This window comes from Marmota monax, unplaced genomic scaffold (assembly GCF_021218885.2).
Source record: "Marmota monax isolate L192 unplaced genomic scaffold, Marmota_monax_Labrador192_F-V1.1 WCK01_AAM20220418_F8-fsc00004, whole genome shotgun sequence".
Classification (NCBI taxonomy): Eukaryota; Metazoa; Chordata; class Mammalia; order Rodentia; family Sciuridae; genus Marmota; species Marmota monax.
The window spans coordinates 9,372,230-9,395,221 of record NW_026692881.1 but is presented as its reverse complement, the minus strand read 5'-3'; the positions used below and the strand labels follow the sequence as shown (position 1 = coordinate 9,395,221).

Below are 22,992 nucleotides of genomic sequence, written 5' to 3'. Positions count from 1 at the left end.
GTTATTTACCCTAGAAAGGGGAAGATATACTGTAAGAACCAAGATTATTAATTATTCTTCCTTTCCATTAATGAGTATACCCTTTTACTGAAATGATTTGTATTAGCTGCTTTTAAGAGGACCTTCCTAGGGCTGGGGATGTGGCTCAAGTGGTAGAGCACTCGCCTGGCATGCGTGCTGCCCGGGTTCGATCCTTAGCACCACATACAAACAAAGACGTTGTGTCAGCCAAAAACTAAAACAAAAAATAAAATAAATATTAAAATTCTCTCTCTCTCTCTTCTCTCAATTAAAAAAAAAAAAAAAAAAAAAAAAGAGGACCTTCCTAGCCTTCAGGATTTTGCAATCTGGAGAGGCTACAGACTTACCCAGAAAGTTACATAATTTGGGGTGTTTTTGTTGCTTTGGTTTTATATTTTTAGAACTTGCTCAGAAGAGGTAGTAGTTGCACAATGATCTTGAGTCCTTTCCTGTCCTTTCATTGTCTGGAGCTCTCTCTGTTCCTGGCTTGGGTACTTGTAAGTTATTTAATAAAAAGGAAGGTGTTTATTAAAATTTATGAATAATGTTTCTGTTGTCATTTCATCTGTTTCCTTTTATTTATTTGTATAGTAAAAACATTTATTTATTTGTATAGTTGAAATTTTACTTTGTGAATCTATACTTTATAACTTTACATTTCTAAAATTCATTGCTATGAGTTTGTGAAATAAACCTATCATGTACTGATGTTTAATATAATGATCAGCTTTTTATTAGTTTTTCATTATTTGAATGGTTGGACATGAAATTAAAGTGAGGTGCATTTATAAGTGTTTGGGGAAAAGAATCTCTAAAGAGAAAGTTAATATTCCATCAACAAATATGTTGAGATTGTAGGGATGTACATATAAATAAAATAAAGGTGTTATGTCCAGCATCAGATGCACATATTTTCTAGGATTGTGCTAATATTTTAAAATTTGAAGCCAGACCTGGCTATCAAATTATGGCTTACTATTGGTCAAAAGCATTACAAAGTCTGCTTTTATTTTTTGATAGTTCAGAGTAATATTTTTGAGACTCTCAGCAGTTTTGTCACTTTTCTACTTGGCTGCTATGATTATGAGTATTTTCTTTAATTATTAATCTCTTTTGAGTGTCCTCTGGGTTGCCTAACACAATTCTTAAAAATGGAAATATCTTGTGTCTCACAAATCTACCTATCTTGGTCTGGTCTTCCTAGAGGTAATCACTGTTGGGTTTTTTTGTACACTTTAGTAGAAGTGTGTATGTGTGTGTCTGTCTATGTGTATCCTTTTCATCTTTTTCAAAAATAATAGGATTATATTCTGTGTACTTAATTACACTTTTTAAAACCTGTGGTCTGTATTTAAGTATATAGTATCTAATTACATTTTGTGTCTGTGGTACTGGGAATAGAACCCAGGGCCTGGCACATGCTAGGCAAATGCTCTACCACTGAGCTGCATCTCCAGCCTTTTTTATTTTATTTGAGGCAGAGTCTCACTTAACTGCCCTGATTGTCCTAGAATTTGCAGTCCTCCTGCTTGACCCTCCCAGGTCACTGGGATTACAGGCCTGTGTCATCCCTTCTAGCCAAGATAATATAGTTTAAAACTAACAAATGAACCAAAGTTTACGTATTGCAATTGAATCATGTTGTTTTTTAAGTTAGTTTAAGGCTTGCTTCAGTGCACTAGCACAGCTATTGTGGATGCAGCATTTTAAACACTTGTTAGAATCATATTCTGACCTCAGTCACATGGCTTTGAGGTCCCAGACTTGGCTTTTCTGACTTTGCAGTTCCACCTAAAAAGTGCACAGTTGCCTATGGGGCTCAGTCACAGCCTCTCTTTGATGATTTTGTTTTTCTGAATCATGTCTTAAGTTTTTGAACTGTTTCACCTAAAGAAGGAAATCTATCATTATATCATGTTTGAAAGAATTAAGTAGCAGGAGCTGAAGATGTAGTTCAGTGTTAGAGTACTGGGTTCAACCCCAGCATGGCAATAAAAAAGGAGACAATTAAAAGTGGCAGAATACTCATTTAGGTTTTCCATTTGTAAAATTTTTGAATAGCTGTAGAATATTCTCTTTGATTTTAATTTTCTAAGCGGACAAGTATTTTACCTCTATTTTTGCTTTATTATCAGCTTTGATACAATTGTTGGCTTTACAATCAATACATCATATTGTGTTATATTTATCTATATTTACTGAGCTACACATTAAGTGAAATTTTAATTTGTTACTACACAAACTGAGCAGACACCTGCCTCAAGTCTGTGACTCCCTGTTTCTTCAGCCTATAAGATTCTCCACCCGCTTCTCCAGATGTCCCCTTGGGCTTGCTCCCTTGCTTCCTGCAGGTCAAAACCTAGGTGTCAAGTTATCAGAGTGGCCTATTAACCATCTTATATAAACTCATAGTCTTTCTTCCTGGCTGCCACCACCTTATCACTCCCTATTCCTCTTATTCAGTTTAATTTTTCTCCATAGCACTATTACCATATGTTTTATCAGGTTTGAATTTATTGTCTCCTCTGACCAGAGTGTAAACTCTGTGAGGTCAGGGACTCTGCCTGATTTGTTCCTCCTCCATTCTCAGTGCCTGAAGAAGAGCCTGGCACTGTAGCAATATCTATGTATTGAGTGAATTAATTTTTTACTTGCTTCTGATAAAGGTAAGCAGTGTCATAAACAAATGCATAGGTTGTTTGACTTGCATTTGAATCCCATCTCTGCTGCCACCAGCTCAGGTGACCTGACAACAAGTATGTTTCCTATCTGGGAAATGAAGATTTTCTAATCTGGGAAATAAAGATTAGTTGATCTCCAGTTCTGTTTAGCTTTTGTATTCTATGATTATTTCTTCTCTTTCTCACTTAAATATTTTCCTATTTTAATATTTTCTCCTAATTCTAGCTCCAGTTATATGATAGAACTTGTCAATTATTCTACTGACAAGTGATTTTGGCTGTTTGATTTTGGGAAAAACTCAGGGATTAGTTTATGTTTTTACAGTTCTTCTCAGTTTTTCTCTTTTAAGTTCATATAATTGTAGTATACAAATTTCTCCATCTTACATTCTTGTTGACCAAGGGTGTGACTTGCTTGGAGAGAGAGAAAGGGAACCTGCAAATGCTCTGTTAGCCTAAGGACAGGCATGTCTTTTGTCCCTTTCCCACTCTTACCTGCCTTGCATTTCTAATTTATCAGTTCTGCCACGCCACCTGGGGTAAACACTTCTTTTCTCCTCCTTCACTGCCACCAGGACACACACACATGGCATATTTCAGGCTTCTTTTTTAGAAATCATATTTTTTTTTCTTATGAGAAGAAGAAATAGACTCAAGAATTCAACCCTATCCTCGGGAAATTATATTAACTGATATACAATTTCTTGATCCATCTCAAAAGTCCACATCAGAATGGGAAGTAATAAATCAGCTATTTTACTGTCAACGTTTTCTTCCAGCCCATTTGCTTATGTGGACCCCTTGCACTGTAACATGGCCTATTTGTACCTTGAGCTCCTCAAAGACTCACTCAACGAGTATGCATATGCAGCAGAGCTAGCAGGCTTGAGATATGACCTCCAAAATACCATCTATGGGATGTATGTAAGTACCCACGTCTTAGAGCCTTCCACTCATCAACATTTTTTTATATTGATTTGATGGAAGCATTTTTGATTGAGGGTATGAGTTTTATTTCTTTAAAAAAAAATCTTTATGCGTAATCATATTTTCTCATTTACTTTTTAAGTTAGCTCTTATAAGTATTCAGATATATATACCATTCATATTATACAGATTTTCCTTGGTTTTTTTTCCTTTTTCTTTTTTTTTTACATCTTTCATCAGATTGTCATATTTTTTTCCTCAAATAAAATTGGACTCTGGTATAGGTTTAGCTTTACCCATTCTGTATCTGAAGTCTTGATCTTCTGCAAGAGAATGAAGTCTCTTTGTAAAACATAAGGTTGGCCTGTACTATTTCCATAGAAAACCAGATCATGAGGCTGCATATCCATACTCTTCGGTCATGTTTCTTCATATCATGCCACTGCTTGAGGTATCAAAGCATTTCTTTTGTTTTTCTTTTTGTTAGTCGCTACATTTATGCTGATCCTCTCCATTGCAACATGACATACCTGTTTATCAGGTTATTGAAGGATGATTTAAAAGAGTATACATATGCAGCACGCCTCTCAGGTTTGAGCTATGGCATTGCATCAGGAATGAATGCAATACTTGTAAGTAAAATGAAATCCAAAGAAAGGCACCACACTATTGAAACATTATATTCAGCTTGGAAAAATTATTAACTTCTGCATTTTTAAACAAGAAGATTGATGGTTTTTTTCCTTGCACCTTTTTAGTGATTGAAGAACTCAAATTAGTATTAGTTCCACTAATACATGATTTAATAATGCTTAGTGCATATTATGAACATAAATGTGTGCTACATTTATTTGCATGTTCTTCTGCTTGAGATGTTTAACATACTAATCCTAAAAGCATGTTTTTCTTTCTATATATTTGATTATATTGCCATCTGAAGTAAAAGATATACATAGTTATTGTTGTGGTGCTTGAATTTTACTTAAGCTTTTTTTAGTTCTGTGGACCGTGATAGAAAGTTGCGGTGTTCAAACACACTTGAAATTTTATTTTGTAGCATGCATCATTAACTATTTTACATGTGTTTGTTTTTTGTTTTTAAAGCATTATTAAGTACATCCCAAGAAAAAATTAGATCTTCAGTAGTGTTTCTGATGTTTCCAACCTTGATTATATCTCAGTTCAAATTAACACCTTTTATGGCACATATTCATTTTTCATTTTTCTTGAAATTGTTTTCAGAAAATTAAAATTGGAGCATTTCTGAATACTCTTTCTAAAAAAATTCTCACACAAATGAATTTAGGATTTTGAAAATTTTATTCATTTTTGCAGTGGCTTTTTCCTTCACATATGTTTTCCAGTAGCTTTTGTTGATTTCCTTCACAAATGTTTTCCAGTAGCTTTTGTTGAGTGTATAAGAATCTATGTGATCTAATTATTCTCAGAATCCACAGAAATTTTTAGATTTAGAGATCAAAATTAACTCCAAGTATAAAATTAATAATCAGTTTTCTAGTTTTTGCTGTTAACATTTGGTGTATTTACATTAAAACAAATAATTTTTATTTATGATTTACAATTAGCTTTCTGCTAATTGTCAGTCTGGTTTCTACCAAGTATGATATGCTTTCAGTGGTCAGTGATCTTCACTCATGCTGAGGCTCTTGACTATCATTCTTCTCAGGGTAAAACTTTCATAGGTATTCTAGTTGCAGTGTGTCTTAAACTGCTGTGGATACTACTATATGAAAATATGGTAATAGCCATTCCCCATTCATTGCTTTCAAAGTGTTAGACTTTCAGAGACTACTGAAGTAAATTGTCCTAAGGCAAATTCTAACTGTCTCCTTCCTAAACATTTATTTTGACATCAGCTTTTGAGATATCAGCAGAACTTGTGAAGTAAGCAAATATTTAGAATTTGGGGTCCTTCTTGGGTAATATTGAGTGTAATACATCATTTGGTCTGCCTGATTTCTCCAAAGGTGATTTTTTAAAAATATACATTTATGTACTGTTTTGGGACTTGCCCAGTAGTTAGCTAGATGATAGTCCCCTATGATTTTTATCTTCTTACTAGCTATAAAAACTTTTAAGCCTACCATTCATTAGAAATTCTTTTTTAAAATAAAACTTAGGGGCTGGGGATAAAACTCAGTGGTAGAGCGTGTGCCTAGCGTACATGAGGCCCTGGGCTCTATCTCCAGCACCAAAAAGAGAAGAAAAATAAAGGAAAAACACTTTCTGTGATTAAATTTGATATAATGAGAATATGATTTTGATGATTTAATGTGTGTTGCCATAGTTTGGCATCAGGTGAATTTATCTACGGTGTTTAGGAAATGTGAAATTGTGTTTTTTGGCATTAGTTATTATAAAGATAACTAATGTTATCTTCTCAGTTTTAAATTATTTATGAGAAGTTAAATTCTTTGAATATCTTGTTTTTATTTCAGTATACCTGGATTTGGGATTTTTTTCTAAATGTGTAAAAATCAAGTTTAAGATGATTATGTCAAAGTTATTGGATAATTTTAGACTTTTAATATGCCAAACTCTTTCTGTAGCTTTCAGTGAAAGGTTATAATGACAAGCAGCCAATTTTGCTAAAGAAGATCACTGAGAAAATGGCTACCTTTGAGATTGATAAAAAAAGATTTGAAATTATCAAAGAAGCGGTAAGTTTTCTGACTCATTTTTGGGCTTTTTTTTTAATTCATGAAGCTATTGCTATTTGGCATATTATGAAATTTTTTGATAAAGGGAGAGAGGAGTAAATGAAGCATTCATAATCCTGTTGCATTCATCTTACCTTATATTTGCTTAATCTATACCAGAAAGAAAGCCGACTTTGGTGGACTCCTGGCCCCCTTCTCTGTGGGCTTCAAGAGCTCATGCAGTTGCAGTACTGACTTTCAAAGAGAAGCAGCTAGTGGCATTCAGGGAGTTTCAGATGAACACATTTGAACAGACTGGGTTCTGCCTTACCACAAGAGCTTTGTCACATTAGGGCAGACTATTTAAGTTTGATATATCTTCCATTCAAATACACCCCATGTTAGACCCAGTAATGAAAGTATAGGATGGATTGTTGCTTTCATAGCTAAACTGTGGTCTTCATTGTACATCATTAAAAAACTACTGTCTGTTATCAATTGAAGATCCAGAATATATCTATCCACGTTACTTGCTTACCAAGACTTTCGAATGGCTGTATATATACTATCTAAGGATGCCAAAAAGACGAAGGCCCTGGAAACCAGAAATAACTTTCTGAGAGGTGAAAGATGTCTCATAGTGAAAGCATTTAGAGTACAAATCAGTTGCCAAGGGTAAAGGTGCCACCTTGACAATGAAAAAGCATGCTGGAGCCTGGGGCTGGAGCTTAGTAGCAGAGCACTTGCCTAGCACGTGTGAGGCACTGGGTTCGATCCTTAGCACCGCTACAAAAATAAGCAAATAAAGGCATGATGTCCGTCTACAACTATAATTTTTTTTTTAAGCATGTCAATTAGTTTAAGGATTAGAGAGGGGTATGCCCTATTCTTAAATATGTGACTTCAGGAGAAGAAAGAAGTAAATATTCCCACATGCCAGTAACACATAGTTCATATAATGAGATTTATAAAATTCATAGATCCATATCTCCCTTCACTAGTATATGCGGTCTCTCAACAATTTCCGGGCTGAACAGCCTCACCAGCATGCCATGTACTACCTCCGCTTGCTGATGACTGAAGTGGCCTGGACTAAAGATGAGTTAAAAGAAGCCCTGGATGGTGAGACCCTTTTTGCTTAAAGCCTAATTAATGCTGTCTCGATTTTTTTTCTAAGATGTTTGTGGTTTATACTGGTATCAAGTGTTATGTTTTTTAATAATATAGTTCTGTTAATGCCAACTGTGAGCCAGGCATGATGGCGTGTGCCTGTAATCCCAGAGATTTGGGGGGCTGAGGCAGAAGGATGGCAGGTTCAAGGCCAGTCTTAGCAATTTAGCGAGACCCTGAGCAATTTAGCGAGACCCTGAGCAATTTAGCAAGACCCTGTTTCAAAAAATAAAAAGGGCTGAGGGTGTAGCTCAACGGTAAAGTGCCCCTGGGTTTAATCCCCGCTACCAAAAAAAAAAACAAAAAAACTTGCCAGTGTTGTATGTTTTTCATAAAAACATTGGTGGTCTTTGAAGTAGCTTTTGCATTTGGGCAGGTTAGCCACATTTGCTATTTTCAACTTGAACCTACATGGTTAATTATTACTGTTCTTAGCTTTCTGAACATGACTAAATGCTCTGACAGCACTTGACCTTGTTAATATCAAACTTTTCAGAAAAGAGGGAAAAGACTGAGCTTGAAAGTCTTATCACATAGAAAGTATGCTCAGGCATTTTTTCCAAACCCTGGCATCTTTAGATCTGTTAAGTTCAGTTAAAATTTTAGAAAATATATTAATGCCTAAAGAGTGGTCCTTGTTTTTTCCTAAAGATCTTCAATCTAATTCTCAGGGAGTTTGCTTGAAAGTCCTAAATTGTTTTAGAATTGTGATTATGTCTTCTTTTTATCCTTTTATTTGATGCCTAGTTTAATGTAATGCCTTCAATGTGTCTATTGAATGGAATAAAATACTTTCAGAGTTGCTTTATTGGACAGACTGATTATATCATCCATTATTATTTATATTTTTCATTTCCATCATTACTTCACTTAATCTTTTCTGTATGCTCATTAATAAGAATTTAAAAATAATTCTTGGGGATGTGGCTCAAGTGGTAGCATGCTCACCTAGCATGCGTGAGGCACTGGGTTCGATTCTCAGCACCACGTAAAAATAAAATAAAGATATTGTGTCCACCTAAAACTAAAAAAAAAAAAAAATATTAAAAATAAAAAATAGGGGCTGGGATTGTGGCTCAGCGGTAGAGCGCTCACCTAGCATGAGCAGGGCCCAGGTTCAATCCTCAGCATCACATAAAAAAATAAAGGCATTGTGTTGTGTCCATCTACACCTAAAAAAAGTAAATATTTAAAATTAAAAATAATAATTCTTTTGCATTTTCAGCTAATTGTATCAGTGTTAATTTCTTAAGTTTGATCATCTATGGTGTTTAGGAAATGTGAAATTGTATTTTTTGGCATTAGTTATTATAAAGATAGCTCATGTTATCTTCCTCAGTTTTAAATTATTTATGAGAAGTTAAATTCTTTGAATGTCTTGTTTTATTTTTTATTTCAGTATACCTGGATTTGGGATTTTTTTCTAAATGTGTAAAAATCAAGTTTAAGATGATTATGTCAAAGTTATTGGATAATTTTAGACTTTTAATATGCCAAACTCTTTCTGTAGCTTTCAGTGAAAGGTTATAATGACAAGCAGCCAATTTTGCTAGAGTGGTCCTGGTTTTTTTCCTAAAGATCTTAAATCTAATTCTCAGAGAGTATTATGGTTAGGAAAGATGTTAACTAGTTAGGAAAAATTGGGTGAAGTGTATAATAAAGGAACTATGTGGTATTTTTGCAAATCTTCTATAAATCTTAAATTATCTCAAATACAAAGTTTTCTTATCTGCTTGCTTGGTTTTTGTATTTACACTTAAATGTAGATGTCAACATTTTTTATTCCTTTACAGATGTCACTCTTCCTCGCCTTAAGGCCTTCATACCTCAGCTTCTGTCACGGCTGCACATTGAGGCCCTTCTCCATGGAAACATAACAAAACAGGTGAGTGGTTGAGGTTTTAGTGGTCTGATGTGGACCACTGGAAGAAATTTTTTTCCTTTAGTCTATCTTAAGATTATTAACCAGCACAGTGATAAGCTCATTAGAGTTTGCTCAGTGAGTAGATGAGTAGAGAGAGAATTCTTCTCTACTCTGTGGAGGAAGGTGGGAGAAGGCAAGGAGGAGGTGGAAGACTATAGTTAACTGAAGACCTGCTTTCATTTCTTGCCTTGTGCAATCTTAGGAGAAAATGGGAATAATTGCCTCTATTCTGTAGATTCACATAATGTGCATTCAAGTCCTGACCCTGCCAAATAATAAATATGTATGTAATCTTATGAAAATGTCTTAACTCTGCTCTGTTTACCTATCTATAAAAGTAGAGTTGCCAGCTACGTTGTGGGTTATAAGAATTAAATAGTACATGCCAAGCGCTGAGCACATAGAAAGCACAACAAAATTTCCATAGCAGTCTGTCTCAAGAGCCTTCACTCTCCACCACTCTGCAATACTGCCTCCAAAATAACATGCCCAAAGTCAGATTCCAGTAAGCGGTAGAGACAGGATTGTTGCCAAGGTTAGTTCCACACACAACAAAACTTTATGCTCACCTTCTTTGCTTGGCTTTGACCCCAGGTGCGGCAGTCAAGGTCATTTATTAAGGACCAGCTCTCCATTACCAATTCCTCTTCAATTGGGGCAGTGTTTTTGTCCCCCAGCGTTGGCATCAGTGTTAATAATTGTGTGGGTCTCTATTTCTCTTCATTACTACCATACTGACTGATAGATTCAACTTTTATCCATTTGAGTGGGATTCAAACCTATTTTTATGATAAACTAAGCTACTTTATTTTACAAGCATGTTTTCTTTTTTTTTTTAATATTGTAATAGACTGTCCAGTATACTCTTTTTATTTTCACAGACCAGATACATTTTTTTTTTTTTTGTAATGTGCTATGGCATCTTTTTCCCAGGCTGCATTAGGAATCATGCAAATGGTCGAAGACACCCTTATTGAATATGCTCACACCAAACCTCTTCTTCCAAGTCAGCTGGTTCGATATAGAGAAGTTCAGCTCCCTGACAGTAAGTGGAAATGTTAAAACTTTAGGTATTCAGGGCTGGGGATGTGGCTCAAGTGGTAGTACGCTCACCTGGCATGCATGCGGCCCGGGTTCAATCCTTAGCACCACATACAAACAAAGTGTCCGCCGAAAATTAAAAAATAAATATTAAAAATAAATAAATAAATAAAATAATATGAGTGATGACAGGTAGGTTGAATTCACTTTGATAATGATATATGATTTTATGACAAAGATCTCCTGGGATCCTTTACTTTTTATGGAAGTATGAGTAGAGAGATAATTCTTCCAGAAAATTCTCTGGAGGGGAGCCAAGGAGGTGAAATTGGAGGTGGGAGATGATTTTGAGAATGATACTAGCATTGACTGATACTTGAGTATAGAAGAGTTAGGAATTAAATATATCACATTTAAAATATTGACTGGGAAGTATAAAATTTATTCATAGAAAGTAATAACTATTTCACTGGAAACCCATAATAATCTTTGGCAGAAAAGGTTTTAGTAAAGTTATAGGTGCAGATAACATATATTTATTATAAGAATATTTTCATAGCTGGGAGCTGGGGTTGTGGCTCAGTGGTAGAGTATACTCGCCTAGCATGCATGAGGCACTGGGTTCGATCCTCAGCACTACATAAATGTAAAATGAAGATATTGTGTCCACCTAAAACTAAAATAAATATTAAAAAAAAAAAGAATATTTTCATAGCTGGGCACAATAGCACACTCCCATAATCCTAGTGATTCAGGAGTCAGGCAGGAGAATCACAAGTCTGAGGCCAGCCTTGGAAATTTAGTGAGAACCTAGCTCAAAATAAAACTAAAATTGGGCTAGGGGTGTCACTCAGTTGTATGCTCCAGGTTAAATCCTCAATGCCACACATAAAAAAGAATGTTTTCTGGGGCTGGAGTTGTGGCTCAGCAGTAGAGCACTCGCTTAGCGTGTGTGGGGTGCTGGATTCATTCCTCAGTACCACGTAAAAATTAAAATAAAGGTATTATGTCCAACTACAACTAAAAAACAAAAGCAAAAAAAAAAAAGAATGTTTTCATAGGGATCAACATCAATAATTGATTTTATTCATGTATTTGGGTTTGCAACATTGGGTAACTTTTACATTAACAATGATTTTTGTTTGTTTGTTTGTTTGTTTTTACTACTGAGGATTGACCCCAGGGGAACTTTGCCTCTAAGTTACATCCCCAGTTCTTTTTATTTTCAGACAGGGTCTTGCTGAATTGTTTTTTTTTTTTAATATTTTTTTTTTTTTTCGGCAGACACAACATCTTTGTTTGTATGTGGTGCTGAGGCTCGAACCCGGGCCGCACGCATGCCAGGCAAGCGAGCTACCGCTTGAGCCACATCCCCAGCCCCCTGATCTTGCTGAATTGTTGAGACTGACCTCAAATTTGCAATTCTCTTGCTTCAGCCTTCCAAGTTGATGAAATTATATGTATTGGTCACCACACCTGGCAACAATTGTCTATTTCATGTAAAAATACATTAACATGAGTTAATATTGTTCCAGACTGTATCATGAGAGGTATATTAGACCAAGAATGAGAGCTGATGTTTCTTGGCCGCATTTTGTGGTATTTTCCCATTCATGCAGCATCTGTGCTTTTCTTCTCTCAGCTCTTTTATCCTCCTAAAATAGTGTTCCCCTCAGCCCCTTCTTCCCCATGGACCTTGTCTACACCCTACTCATTCTTCCAAACACCTACTCCATTGTGTTAGCTTTTTGTCATTGACAAAATACCCAAGATAAACAACTTATAAAAAGGGTGGGTGGCCAGGTGGAGTGGAGCACTCCTGTAATCCCAGTAGCTCAGGAGGTTGAGGCAGGAGGATCTTGAGATCAAAGCCAGCCTCATCAAAAGCAAGGTGCCAAGCAACTCAGTGAGACCCTGTCTCTAAATAAAATACAAATTGAGGCTGAAAATGTAGCTCAGTGTTTTGAGTGCCCCTGAGTTCAATCCCTGATCTCCCACCACCACCAAAAAGAAGGAGGATGAGTGTATTTTGGCTCAAGTTTTGGAGGTTTCATCATGGCCTTTTACTTTTGGGGCCTGTAAGCGAGGAAGCCTTCAACTCATGGCAGCCTGAGGAAGAGGAGAATGGGGTCCCAATATCCTCTTCTATGCTCCCAATAACCTAACTTCTTTCCACTAGACTCTGCCTCCCAAAAGGTTCTACTGCCTTCCAGTAGCAGCACCACAGGCCAGGGCCAAGCCTTCAACACATGAGCTTTTGCAGGTGTTTTAGTCAGCTTTTTTGCTGCTGTGTCTGACGGACCCAACCAGCACAATTGTAGAGGAGAAAAGGGCTCACAGTTTCAGTGGTCTTAGTCTATAGAAGGCTGGCTCCATTCCTCAGGGCTCCAGGTAGAACATCATGGCAGAAGAGTGTGACAGAGGGAAGGAGCTCACATTGTGATCAGGAAGCAGAGAGAAACTCTACTGGCCAGATACAAATATATACCCTATGGCCCTGCCCCTAGTGAACCACTTCCTCCAGCCATACCCTACCTGCCTCTAGCTTACCACCCAGTCAATCCTATCATGGATTAATTCACTGATTAGATTAAGACTATAGCCCAATCATTTCTCCTCCAAACCTTGCTTTGTCTCATATGTGAGCTTTTGGGGGCACCACAACTAAACCATAAGTGGAGGCATTCAAGATCCAAACTATAACATCCACTAAACTTTTTCTAAGACTCTTATCTACAAGTAGTCACTTCTACTTTTAAACTCCTAACAGTTTTCTGAACCTCTGTTTTAGCTACTCAGCATTTCTACTCTTGCATTTGGATTAAAGTGCACCACCAAGGGGCTGGGGCTGTAGCTCAGTGGTAGAGCACCTGCTTTGCACGTGTGAGGCCCTGGATTTGATCCTCAGCACCACATAAAAATGAATAAAGACATTGTGTCTATCTACAACTAAATAAATAAATAAAAGTGCACCACCATCTTTTTATTACACTATGCAGTCCTTAAAACTGAAGTCTGTCTCTGTCTCTAAATAGCTACACACTACCTCAGAATATCTTTGTTGAATGGGATATCTTGAGCACAGCTCTGCTCTTCTTCACGCCCAGTCATCATGAAATTGTCAATCTTCTAGTTTGTTTCTCATTACAAATAGGGCAAAGAGGAAGAATCAAGATCTGTTTTTTAAGAGCCATAGTATTGGGGCTGGAATGCTGCTCAGTGGTAGAGTGTTTACTTACCTTGTGCAAGGTCCTAGGTTCATCCCAACACAAAAAAAGAAAGAAAGGTCTATAACATTTATCTTTAGGCAAACTGAGCCCAACTAAAAACAAAATTTCAAAGTGAATCTTTCATAACTCTTTCACTCTACTTTCTTCTTTTCTTAATTTTTTTTTTTTTTTAGTTGACAGAATGCCTTTATTTTATTTTTGTTAATTTGTATGTGGTGCTGAGGATTGAACCCAGTGCCTCATGCATGCTAGGCAAGTGCTTTGCCACTAAGCTATAGCCCCAGCTCTTCTTCTTTCTTTTTCTTCTCCTAGGACCCTGTCTTTTGGGCCCCACATTGCCTCAAGTCCCAAAATAGCCCAGTTTAATCCAGGCTCAGTGGCAGAAGCCTATAATCCCAGGTACTCAGGAGGCTGAGGCCGGAGGATTGCAGGGTGGAGCCCAACAAGGGGTAATTTAGCCCAACCATGTCTCAAAGGGCTGAAAGCATAACTGAGTGGTAGAACACTTGCCTAACATGTAAGAGGCCCTATATTCAATACCCAGTACCCCCCCACACACACACAAAAAAAAGTTTACATCAATCATATTCTCAAAATGCCAGGTGTTAGGAAATTATTTCAATTTAGCCAAGTGATCAGATATGAATGCCTTAAATAATCCCTCATTTAACTCTCCATGGGAAAGCATTTATGGTTTAAAAATTAAAAGTTGCTAGGCACAGTAGCATACATCTGTAATTCTAGCAACTTGGAGGCTGAAGCAGGAGGATTACAAGTTCCAGGCCAGCCTCAGCAACTTAGCAAGTCCCTAAGCAACTTTGTGAGGTCTTGTTTCAAAACAAAAAATAAAAAGGACAGGGGATGTGGTTCAGTGGTAAAAAGAACCTCTGACTTCAATCCCCAGTATCAAAAAATAAAAATTAAAAAAGAAAATTTTTATGCACTGTGAAGGAGACATTTGTTATATAAATGAAAAGTCTGAAAATGGAAAGGGTAGGGTTTTACAGCTCAGATTCTCCTCCCTCTTCTGATAAGAATTTAGTGCTGCCATTTTATGATCAGATAGTTACATATATTAATGGGTAAACATAGCATTGATTTTATTAAACCCTAAATTAATTTTTTAACTTGTTGCTCTCTTTTTGAAACTTCTAGGAGGATGGTTTGTTTATCAGCAGAGGAATGAAGTTCATAATAACTGTGGCATCGAGATATACTACCAAACAGACATGCAGAGCACCTCGGAGAACATGTTTCTAGAACTTTTCTGTCAGATTATCTCTGAGCCTTGCTTCAATACCCTGCGTACCAAGGAGCAGCTGGGTGAGAAGGAAGTGGGGTAATAGCAAGATACTATAGACCTTAACGAAAAACAGTTGTCCTCAGAAAACATTCTCCACATGTAGAAGAGAGACTTGTGAAAACCTTGTTGACAGAGAATTCACTTCTAAAAGATAAGCAATCCAAGCTGGGGGTGTAGTTCAGTGGTAGAATGCTTGTCTTGTATGCACAGGATCCTGGGTTCTATCCCCAGCACCTTCATATAAATAAGATAGATAAGCAGTCAATATCTTGTAGATATCAAAGCACTTCTTAATGAGATGACCCTGTATTTATATTACATACATGTCAATAAAGAAGACATTTCAGGTAGAGAGGAGAGAATGCTGAGGGCAGACTCAAGAGTAGCAAAATAGAAAGCAGCCCTTCAGAGGAGCTTGGATTCACCAAACAAGTTCCCTGAGGGCAGGTATTCTCTCTTATTCATCACTATATCCCAAACCTGGGACACATACAAGGTACTCGGAATGTATTTGCAAAATTTTAGGCACTGGTAAAAGTCTTAGACTTCCTGGCAGATTTAATAAATGAGTAAAGAAGTTCAAGAAGCCAAGCGCCATGAAGCATTCCTGTAATCCCAGTGGCTTGGGAGGCTGAGGCAGGAGGATCTTGAGTTCAAAGCCAGCCTCAGCAAAAGTGAGATGCTAAGCAACTCAGTGAGAGCCTTTTTCTAAATAAAATACAAAATAGGACTGGAGATGTGGCTTAGTGGTCAAGTGCCCCTGAGTTCAGTCCCTGGTACTCTGCCCCACCCCCCAAAAAAAGTTCAAGAAGGCCCTTGTTAATGGCAGAGAGGAACCAGTGAAAGAGGATTTGGTAAGTCTCTCTTGATACCTGTAATTTTTTTAAAAACACTATGCTAGGAACTATACAAATGGTTATGTTATGAATAGTCTTTAAGAGTGTTCAAAGTATAAAAGCTCTGCTGAAGATAATGACTTCCTCAGAATTAGAGCCCAAACACAATGAAGTTGTCAGAGGTGCAGAACAGCAGAAGGAAGCAAGCCAAGAACTCAGTTTAGAAAGTCCTTGAAGCACTGTGTTCATGGCATCACCAGATGCCAATGGAAGTATAACCTTTAGTTAGCCCAGTCTCTGTAGAGTTACAGTCTGAATAGAGTAGGTCCAGGAATGGATTATCTAATAAGAAATGCAGTGGTAGAGCCAGGTTCATATAAGGAACTTAGATACTAAAAGCAGATAACTGGGACAGTAGATAGGGATGAAAATGAGTACAGCATGTCATGGGAATGCGAATTACTTAAGCTTAGATTGAAGGGGATTAACTAACAAAAAGTGAGGAGGTGGAATGTGAGTTCAAATGATGAATGGGGTTGTTTGGAGATTTTTTTGTTTTGTTTTTCCCAAAGAAGAAAAAGTCATCTCCAACTTTCTAACTAGTCTTCAGCGAGCTCTTCTGCTCTGTCTTTAGAAACTGAGACTGTCTTAATATTTTTTCAAGGATAGATAATCTAAAATTCTAAAGTAGATTTTATTGCTCCAAAAGATTAAAAGTGGCCTAAGTCTCAAATGCCAAGATCCTGACTGGTTGATGTTTGTGTTTTAGGTTACATTGTCTTCAGTGGGCCACGTCGAGCTAATGGTATACAGGGCTTGCGCTTCATCATCCAGTCAGAAAAGCCACCACACTACCTAGAAAGCAGAGTGGAAGCTTTCTTAATTACTATGGAAAAGTCCATAGAGGACATGACAGAAGAAGCCTTCCAAAAACATATTCAAGCATTAGCAATTCGTCGACTTGACAAACCAAAGAAATTATCTGCAGAGTGTGCTAAATATTGGGGAGAAATCATCTCCCAGCAATACAATTTTGACAGAGGTAAGGTAAAATTAGAACCCCAACATATTATGGCACTTAAATGTAAAATTTGAGAACATTGAGGCCATTCTACAAAATGGTATATATTTTGTGATTTGGCAGTAGAGTAGGGATGGCACTTTAAAAGAACTGTTATTTATTTATTTTTTTTTTAAAGAAACCTTCTTGTTATTTAAGATTCACACTAATTAGATGAATAAAAAATACAAAAGTAGCATTGGGCTGGGATAGTGGCTCAGTGGTAGAGCGCTCGCCTCGCACATGGGAGACCCTGGGTTTGATCCTTGGCACCACATAAAAATAGATAAGTGAAATAAAGGTATTGCATCCAACTACAACTAAATAAATAAATACAAAAGTAGCATGGAATAATATCACAATTTTAAAAAATCTTTGTTTAATTCTAAGTTCTTCCAAATGTATTTTCTAACAAATACAGCTTTTTGGTGAAATGAAATAATAATGTACACATTGCTTTAAATACTTTTCATGATCAAATATAGCAGAGCCACATTTTAATATCCATAAATATGTACAAATACTTTAAGTACTAATGACTTTTTCCTATATTGGACATTCCAAAAATGGAAATAAATATGTCAAATATTATGGACATATACTAAAATGTGAACATTCTATATTTAACATTGTTATTAGTAATAATATTTTGGTAAACATCTATGTACAGTAATTTATTTATTTGATTTTTTAAATAAATGACAGTGGAATGCATTACAATTCATATTACACATATAGAGCACAATTTTTCATATCTCTGGTTGTATATAAAGTATATTCACACCAATTCATGTCTTCATACATGTACTTTGGATAATGATGTTCATCATATTCCACCATCATTGCTAATCCCCTGTCCCCTTTCTTCCCATCCACCCCTAAAAATTTCCTATTAGGAACCTTATCTCCTTTTCTTCTCCAAAACTACAGCTAGATCTCCCTGTAACTCACATTGGTATATTAATAACAAATCTAATTTCACTTGTTTGTTTGTTCTATCAGTGTACCCCTGAGACTCTGAGCACAGATACATAGGTACCTATTTCCCATAACACTGAAAAAATGAAAAATCTGTAGATTGAATTCCCTTAAGGCGAGGAATGATGGTGCACACCTGTAATCCCACAACTCCAGAGCCTCAGCAACTTAGTGAGGCCTTAAGAAATTTAGCAAGACCCTGTCTCAAAATAAAAAAGGCTGGGGATGTAACTCAGTGGAAAAGACCCCTGCCCCTTCCCACCCCCCCCCAAAAAAAGAATGAATTAATCCCCTTGAGCCAGGTAGTGCCCTAGAGGCATGGGATTTCAAACATTTTCTTTAGGGTTCTCCTAAAACTTTCACAGCTTTCAGATTTGGAAGATCTGTGCTTTATGAAGTCCCCTGTCAGCTTCCTCTTACCTTTCCTCCAGAACATAGATCAATAATAGAGTGCACTAAGCCACACTAGAAGTTAGGGGAGTTGAGTAGTGTATATATTCTGATATCAACAAGTTGAAGATTTTGGCCAAATCACCTTTTTGAGGCCTCAGTTTCCTGTAATTTTTTCTAGAAGTTGGATTCACTACGAATGTATCTAGCACTTATTGAGCATTTACCATGTGCATAACATCACATGTCATTTTCTTGATTTTCTCATTACAGCCATATTGAGTACTTGCCCCAATTTCTAGATGGGGAAACTGAGGCTCGGAAAAGTTGAAGTGAGGGTTGGGGATGAAGCTCAGTTGATAGAGCACTTGCTTGGCATGCACAAGGCCCTGAGTTCAACCCCCAGCACCACATAAAAATAGAAAAGTCAAAGTGACTAACCCAAAATCCAGCAGCAAATAGCAGAGAGCCATGATGTGTAACCAAGGCTGGCCTCATTCCTAAACCAAGGTTTTTACCTATTGCACTGTATCCACTTACTTTTACTTAAAATCTATTCGCTTTCTACTTGCAGGAGCATATGGTCACCTAAAAATATATTTTTAGCCAGGTGTGGTGGTGCCTACCTATCACCTACCAACTTGGGGTGCTGAAGTAGGAGGATCACAAGTTTGAGGCCAGCGTCAGCAACTTAGCAAGACCCTGTTTCAAAATAAAAAATAAAAAGGACTGGGGATGTAGCTCAGTGGTAGAGCGCCCTTGGATTCAATCTCCAGTATTAAAAAAAAAACTGGATACTTGAAAGGCTTGGAGTGAAATGTATTGTAGTTTATTAGTATTTTTGACTGCTTAATGTGAAAATATTAGAAAACTATTGTTTGATTACTTTTTCAGATAATATAGAAGTTGCATATTTAAAGACCCTTACCAAGGAAGACATCATCAAATTCTACAAGGTAAGTTGAATATATTTATTTACATTTTGAGTGAAGGAAATGTGTTATATGTTGTGTTACTGTTTGACATTCAGCTTGGATTTATGAAAGTGCTTTTGTGAGTTTAAGTATTTTTGACACATTTTGGCTTATTACTCTTAGAAAAAAATAGACAATTCTTATTGAACCCAGTAGTGTCTTGCTTTTCTTCTGAACTGAGGTCTACATTGGCTCTTCCTGCCTTCTAAATCCACCTCTCTGAACTCTCCCTCACCCCCCCTTTTTTTTTTGGTACCAGGGAATTGAACTCGGGGACAGTCAACTACTGAGCCAAATCCCCAGCCCTTTTTTGTATTTTATTTGGAGACAGGGTCTCACCCAGTTGCTTAGCACCTTGTGTTTTTTTGTTTTTTTTCTGGGCTGGCTTTAAACTCATGATTCTCCTGCCTCAGCTTCCCAAGCCCCTGGGATTACAGGTGTGTGCCACCGTGCCCAGCTGTTCCTTTGTTTCTACTCCACTACAAAGAACATTGCTAAGCTTGTTTGGTGGGGAGGAAGAACAAAAAAAAAAAAAAACTGGAGAATCAGATTATTTTCCAGGCTCTGACAACTACACATTGTTTTCACCTGCTTAGGAGCAACTGTGCCTCCTTTTTTAAATACATAATTACTCCCCTTTGAACTGTGTTCAGAAATCTTATGAGCTTTAAATGCCTGTGCTTAATGAGAAAGTTTATCATGCAGAGAAAAGAAGCATTAAAGTCTTCCCAGAACAACTTTAAGAAGTTCACATCAGGGGCTGGGGTTGTGGCTCAGTGGTAGAGCGCTCGTCTAGCATGCATGAGGCATTGGGTTCGATCCTCAGCACCACATAAAAATAAAATAATGTGTCCACCTAAAACTAAAAGAAAAGAAATAAAATATTTTTTTTTTTTTTTTTTTTTTAAATATTTTTATTTTTTAGTTCTTGGCGGACACAACATCTTTGTTTGTATGTGGTGTTGAGGATCGAACCCGGGCCGCACACATGCCAGGCGAGCGCGCTACCGCTTGAGCCACATCCCCAGCCCCGAAATAAAATATTTTTAAAAAAAGAAGTTCACATCATCTAAATTTTCCCCTCCATAATAAAATCTTAAGAATAGCAAAATTTGTAGTAAGTAGTCATATAATATAAATAGCATGTCAAGTACAGACATTCAAAATTTATGCTGCAATGGACTTATACTAATTTTGAATGCTACATATGATCTTTGTAATTTATTGGGACCACTACTTTATATAGAACACTTTTGTGCCTGGAAAAAAATAATACTCTGATTGCTATAACACCTTAGAATTGTCTCTTAAGTGGTCTAGCCATTTTGCCTAGATTATATCTGTGATTAGAAGCTGTTTCATCGGGAACTCAGTCCCATCCCATTTTCACATCCCTTTAGAGGAGAGATCATTTACTTAAAATGTCATTTTCCAGAGGTATATTGTAGCTGCCTGCATAAGAAATCTGTTTTCAGTCCTCATTAGCATGATTTTTGCACAGTAAGGCCTTATCACGTTTTTCTCATATGTTAGAGCTTTCAATGCCCATTTACTTTTCATAGGGGAAAGTGGTTCTCTTACGCCATCTAGAAGTTATTTACACCTCTTCCCCCCAAATCTGCAAAACTGCAAGACTGCTGTTCTCTTACGTAAAACATGATTAATGTAGCTGACAACACCTTAATGATAAAAAAGAGGATGGATGTAGCACCATAGTTTCAGAATTTGACAACAAAAACCAATATTTTGAATGCATATTTTTTATATTTTTTAGTTGTAGTTGGGCACAATACCTTTATTTATTTTATTTGGTGGTACTGAAGATCAAACCCAGGGCCTTGTACATGCTAATAAGCAAGTGCTTTACTGCTGAACCGCAACCCCAGCCCCACATTTTTTAAAAATATTTTTTAGTTGTGTACCTTTATTTTATTTTTATGTGGTGCTGAGGATTAAACCCAGTGCCTCACGCATGCCAGGTGAGTGCTCTACCTCTGAGCCACAACCCCAGCCCCTGGAATTCATATTTTTAGGCAGTGAGAATTGAGCCATTTTGGTGGTGGAAATAGATAGCTGCGCAAGTTATTTTCTCCCTTTGTCTTGTGTAGAGGAAGGCATCTCTGTCTTATCTCAACTATTCATGCTCTTTTGCAGTAATAGCCTTTGAAAATATGAAACATTTTTTTCCACATTTTTTATTCATGCATTATAGTTGTACATAATGATGGGATTTGTTGTTACATGTTCATATATACACACAATATAATAATATAATTTGGTCAATATCTCACCCCAGCAGTTCTCCTTACCTTTCACCCGCTGGTCCTTTTTGTCTGCTGATCTCCTTATGATTTTCATGAGATTCCCCTGTATACACACCTTTTCCTTTTTCCTCTGTAGCTTCCACGTGTGAGAGAAAAATGAGACCCTGACCGTCCTGAGTTTGACTAATTTCATTTAACTTAATGTTCCCAAGTTCCATCCATTTTCCTGCAAATGACATAATTTTATTCTTTTTTATGGCTGAATAAAACTCCATTGTGTATAAATGCCACATTTTCTTTATCCATTTATTCACTGATGGATGCCTACACTGGTTCTGTAGTTTAGCTATTGTGACTGGTGTTGCTATAAACATGGGTATGCATGTATCAGAATAGTATGATGGCTTCAATTCTTTAGGATAAATACTGAGGAGTGGCATAGCTGGGTCATATGGTGGTTCCATGTGTAATATTTCTTTTCTTTATTTTTTTTATACAATACCTTTATTCATTTATTTATTTTTATGTGGTGCTGAGGATCAAACCCAGTGCCTCACATGTGCTAAGCAAGAGCTCTACCACTGAGCTGCAACCTCCGTCCCATGCTTAATCTTTTTTTTTTAATTGATTTTATTTTTTTAAATACATGACAGCAGAATGCATTACAATTCTTATTACATATTTAGAGCACAATTTTTCATATCTTTGTATATAAAGTATATTCACGCCAATTTATGTCTTCATACATGTACTTTTTTTTGGCTTTACAATTCTTACTACACATATATACCATAATCTTTCAAAGAGGCTCCATATTGATTTCCATAGAGGTTGTGTTAATTTACAGTCCTGCCACAGTGTGAAAGTGGTCCTTTTTCTCTACATCCTTTCCAGTGTTTATTATTTGTATTCTTGATAACTGCCATTCTGACTGATGTGAAATGAAATCTCAGTATAGTTTTATTTGTATTTCCCTAATTGCTAAAGCTGTTGAACATTTTTTCATGTATTTGTCAGCCATTTGTATTTCTTTTGAGAAGTGTTTGTTCAATTCATTTGCCTATTTATTAATTGGGTTATTTGATTTTTATGGCGTAAAATTTTTTGAATTCTTAGGTATTCTAGAAATTAATCCTCTATCAAAAGAGTAGCTAGCAAAGATTTTCTCCCATTTTGTAGGTTCTCTCTTCACATTCCTAATTGTTTTCTTAGCTGTGCAGAAGCTTTTTAATTTGATGCCATCCTGTATATTCACTCTTGGTGTTTATGCTTTAGGGATCCTGGAACAAAGTTTTTGATATGAACTATAACCTCAGGTGGTCTTCATGTACATGAAAAGAGAGCTACAGTAGGGTAGTGAGGAGCAGAGGATTGGGGATAGGGCATGTGTTTCTTGATAGACAGCTCAATAAGTGGTCTGCTAACCTACTGAGTCATGTTACCTCCTTCTGAGGTTCTTTTGTTTGTGGAGCAGCAACAGGAACATGTGGAGCCAGGCTCCACCCCAACACCAACTGGTAGTTTTGTGACCTC

The 22,992-nt window shown here is 36.7% G+C and overlaps 1 protein-coding gene across 4 annotated transcripts in view; it reads left to right on the top strand.

Annotated features, from left to right (window-relative positions):
- The window catches only part of Ide (insulin degrading enzyme), a 93,969-nt gene that overhangs the window by 65,563 nt on the left and 5,414 nt on the right, over positions 1-22,992 (top strand). For 2 of the 4 annotated variants that reach the window (XM_046450296.2, XM_058581089.1), the window contains 8 exons: positions 3,482-3,626; positions 6,200-6,310; positions 7,291-7,411; positions 9,253-9,344; positions 10,317-10,428; positions 14,810-14,977; positions 16,563-16,835; positions 19,116-19,177. In XM_046450296.2, coding sequence (XP_046306252.1) covers positions 3,482-3,626; positions 6,200-6,310; positions 7,291-7,411; positions 9,253-9,344; positions 10,317-10,428; positions 14,810-14,977; positions 16,563-16,835; positions 19,116-19,177 — 1,084 coding nt within the window. Of the gene's footprint in view, positions 1-3,481; positions 3,627-4,116; positions 4,262-6,199; positions 6,311-7,290; positions 7,412-9,252; positions 9,345-10,316; positions 10,429-14,809; positions 14,978-16,562; positions 16,836-19,115; positions 19,178-22,992 lie in introns of all 4 variants that reach the window. The other 2 variants (XM_046450297.2, XM_058581088.1) reach the window with 1 other exon arrangement.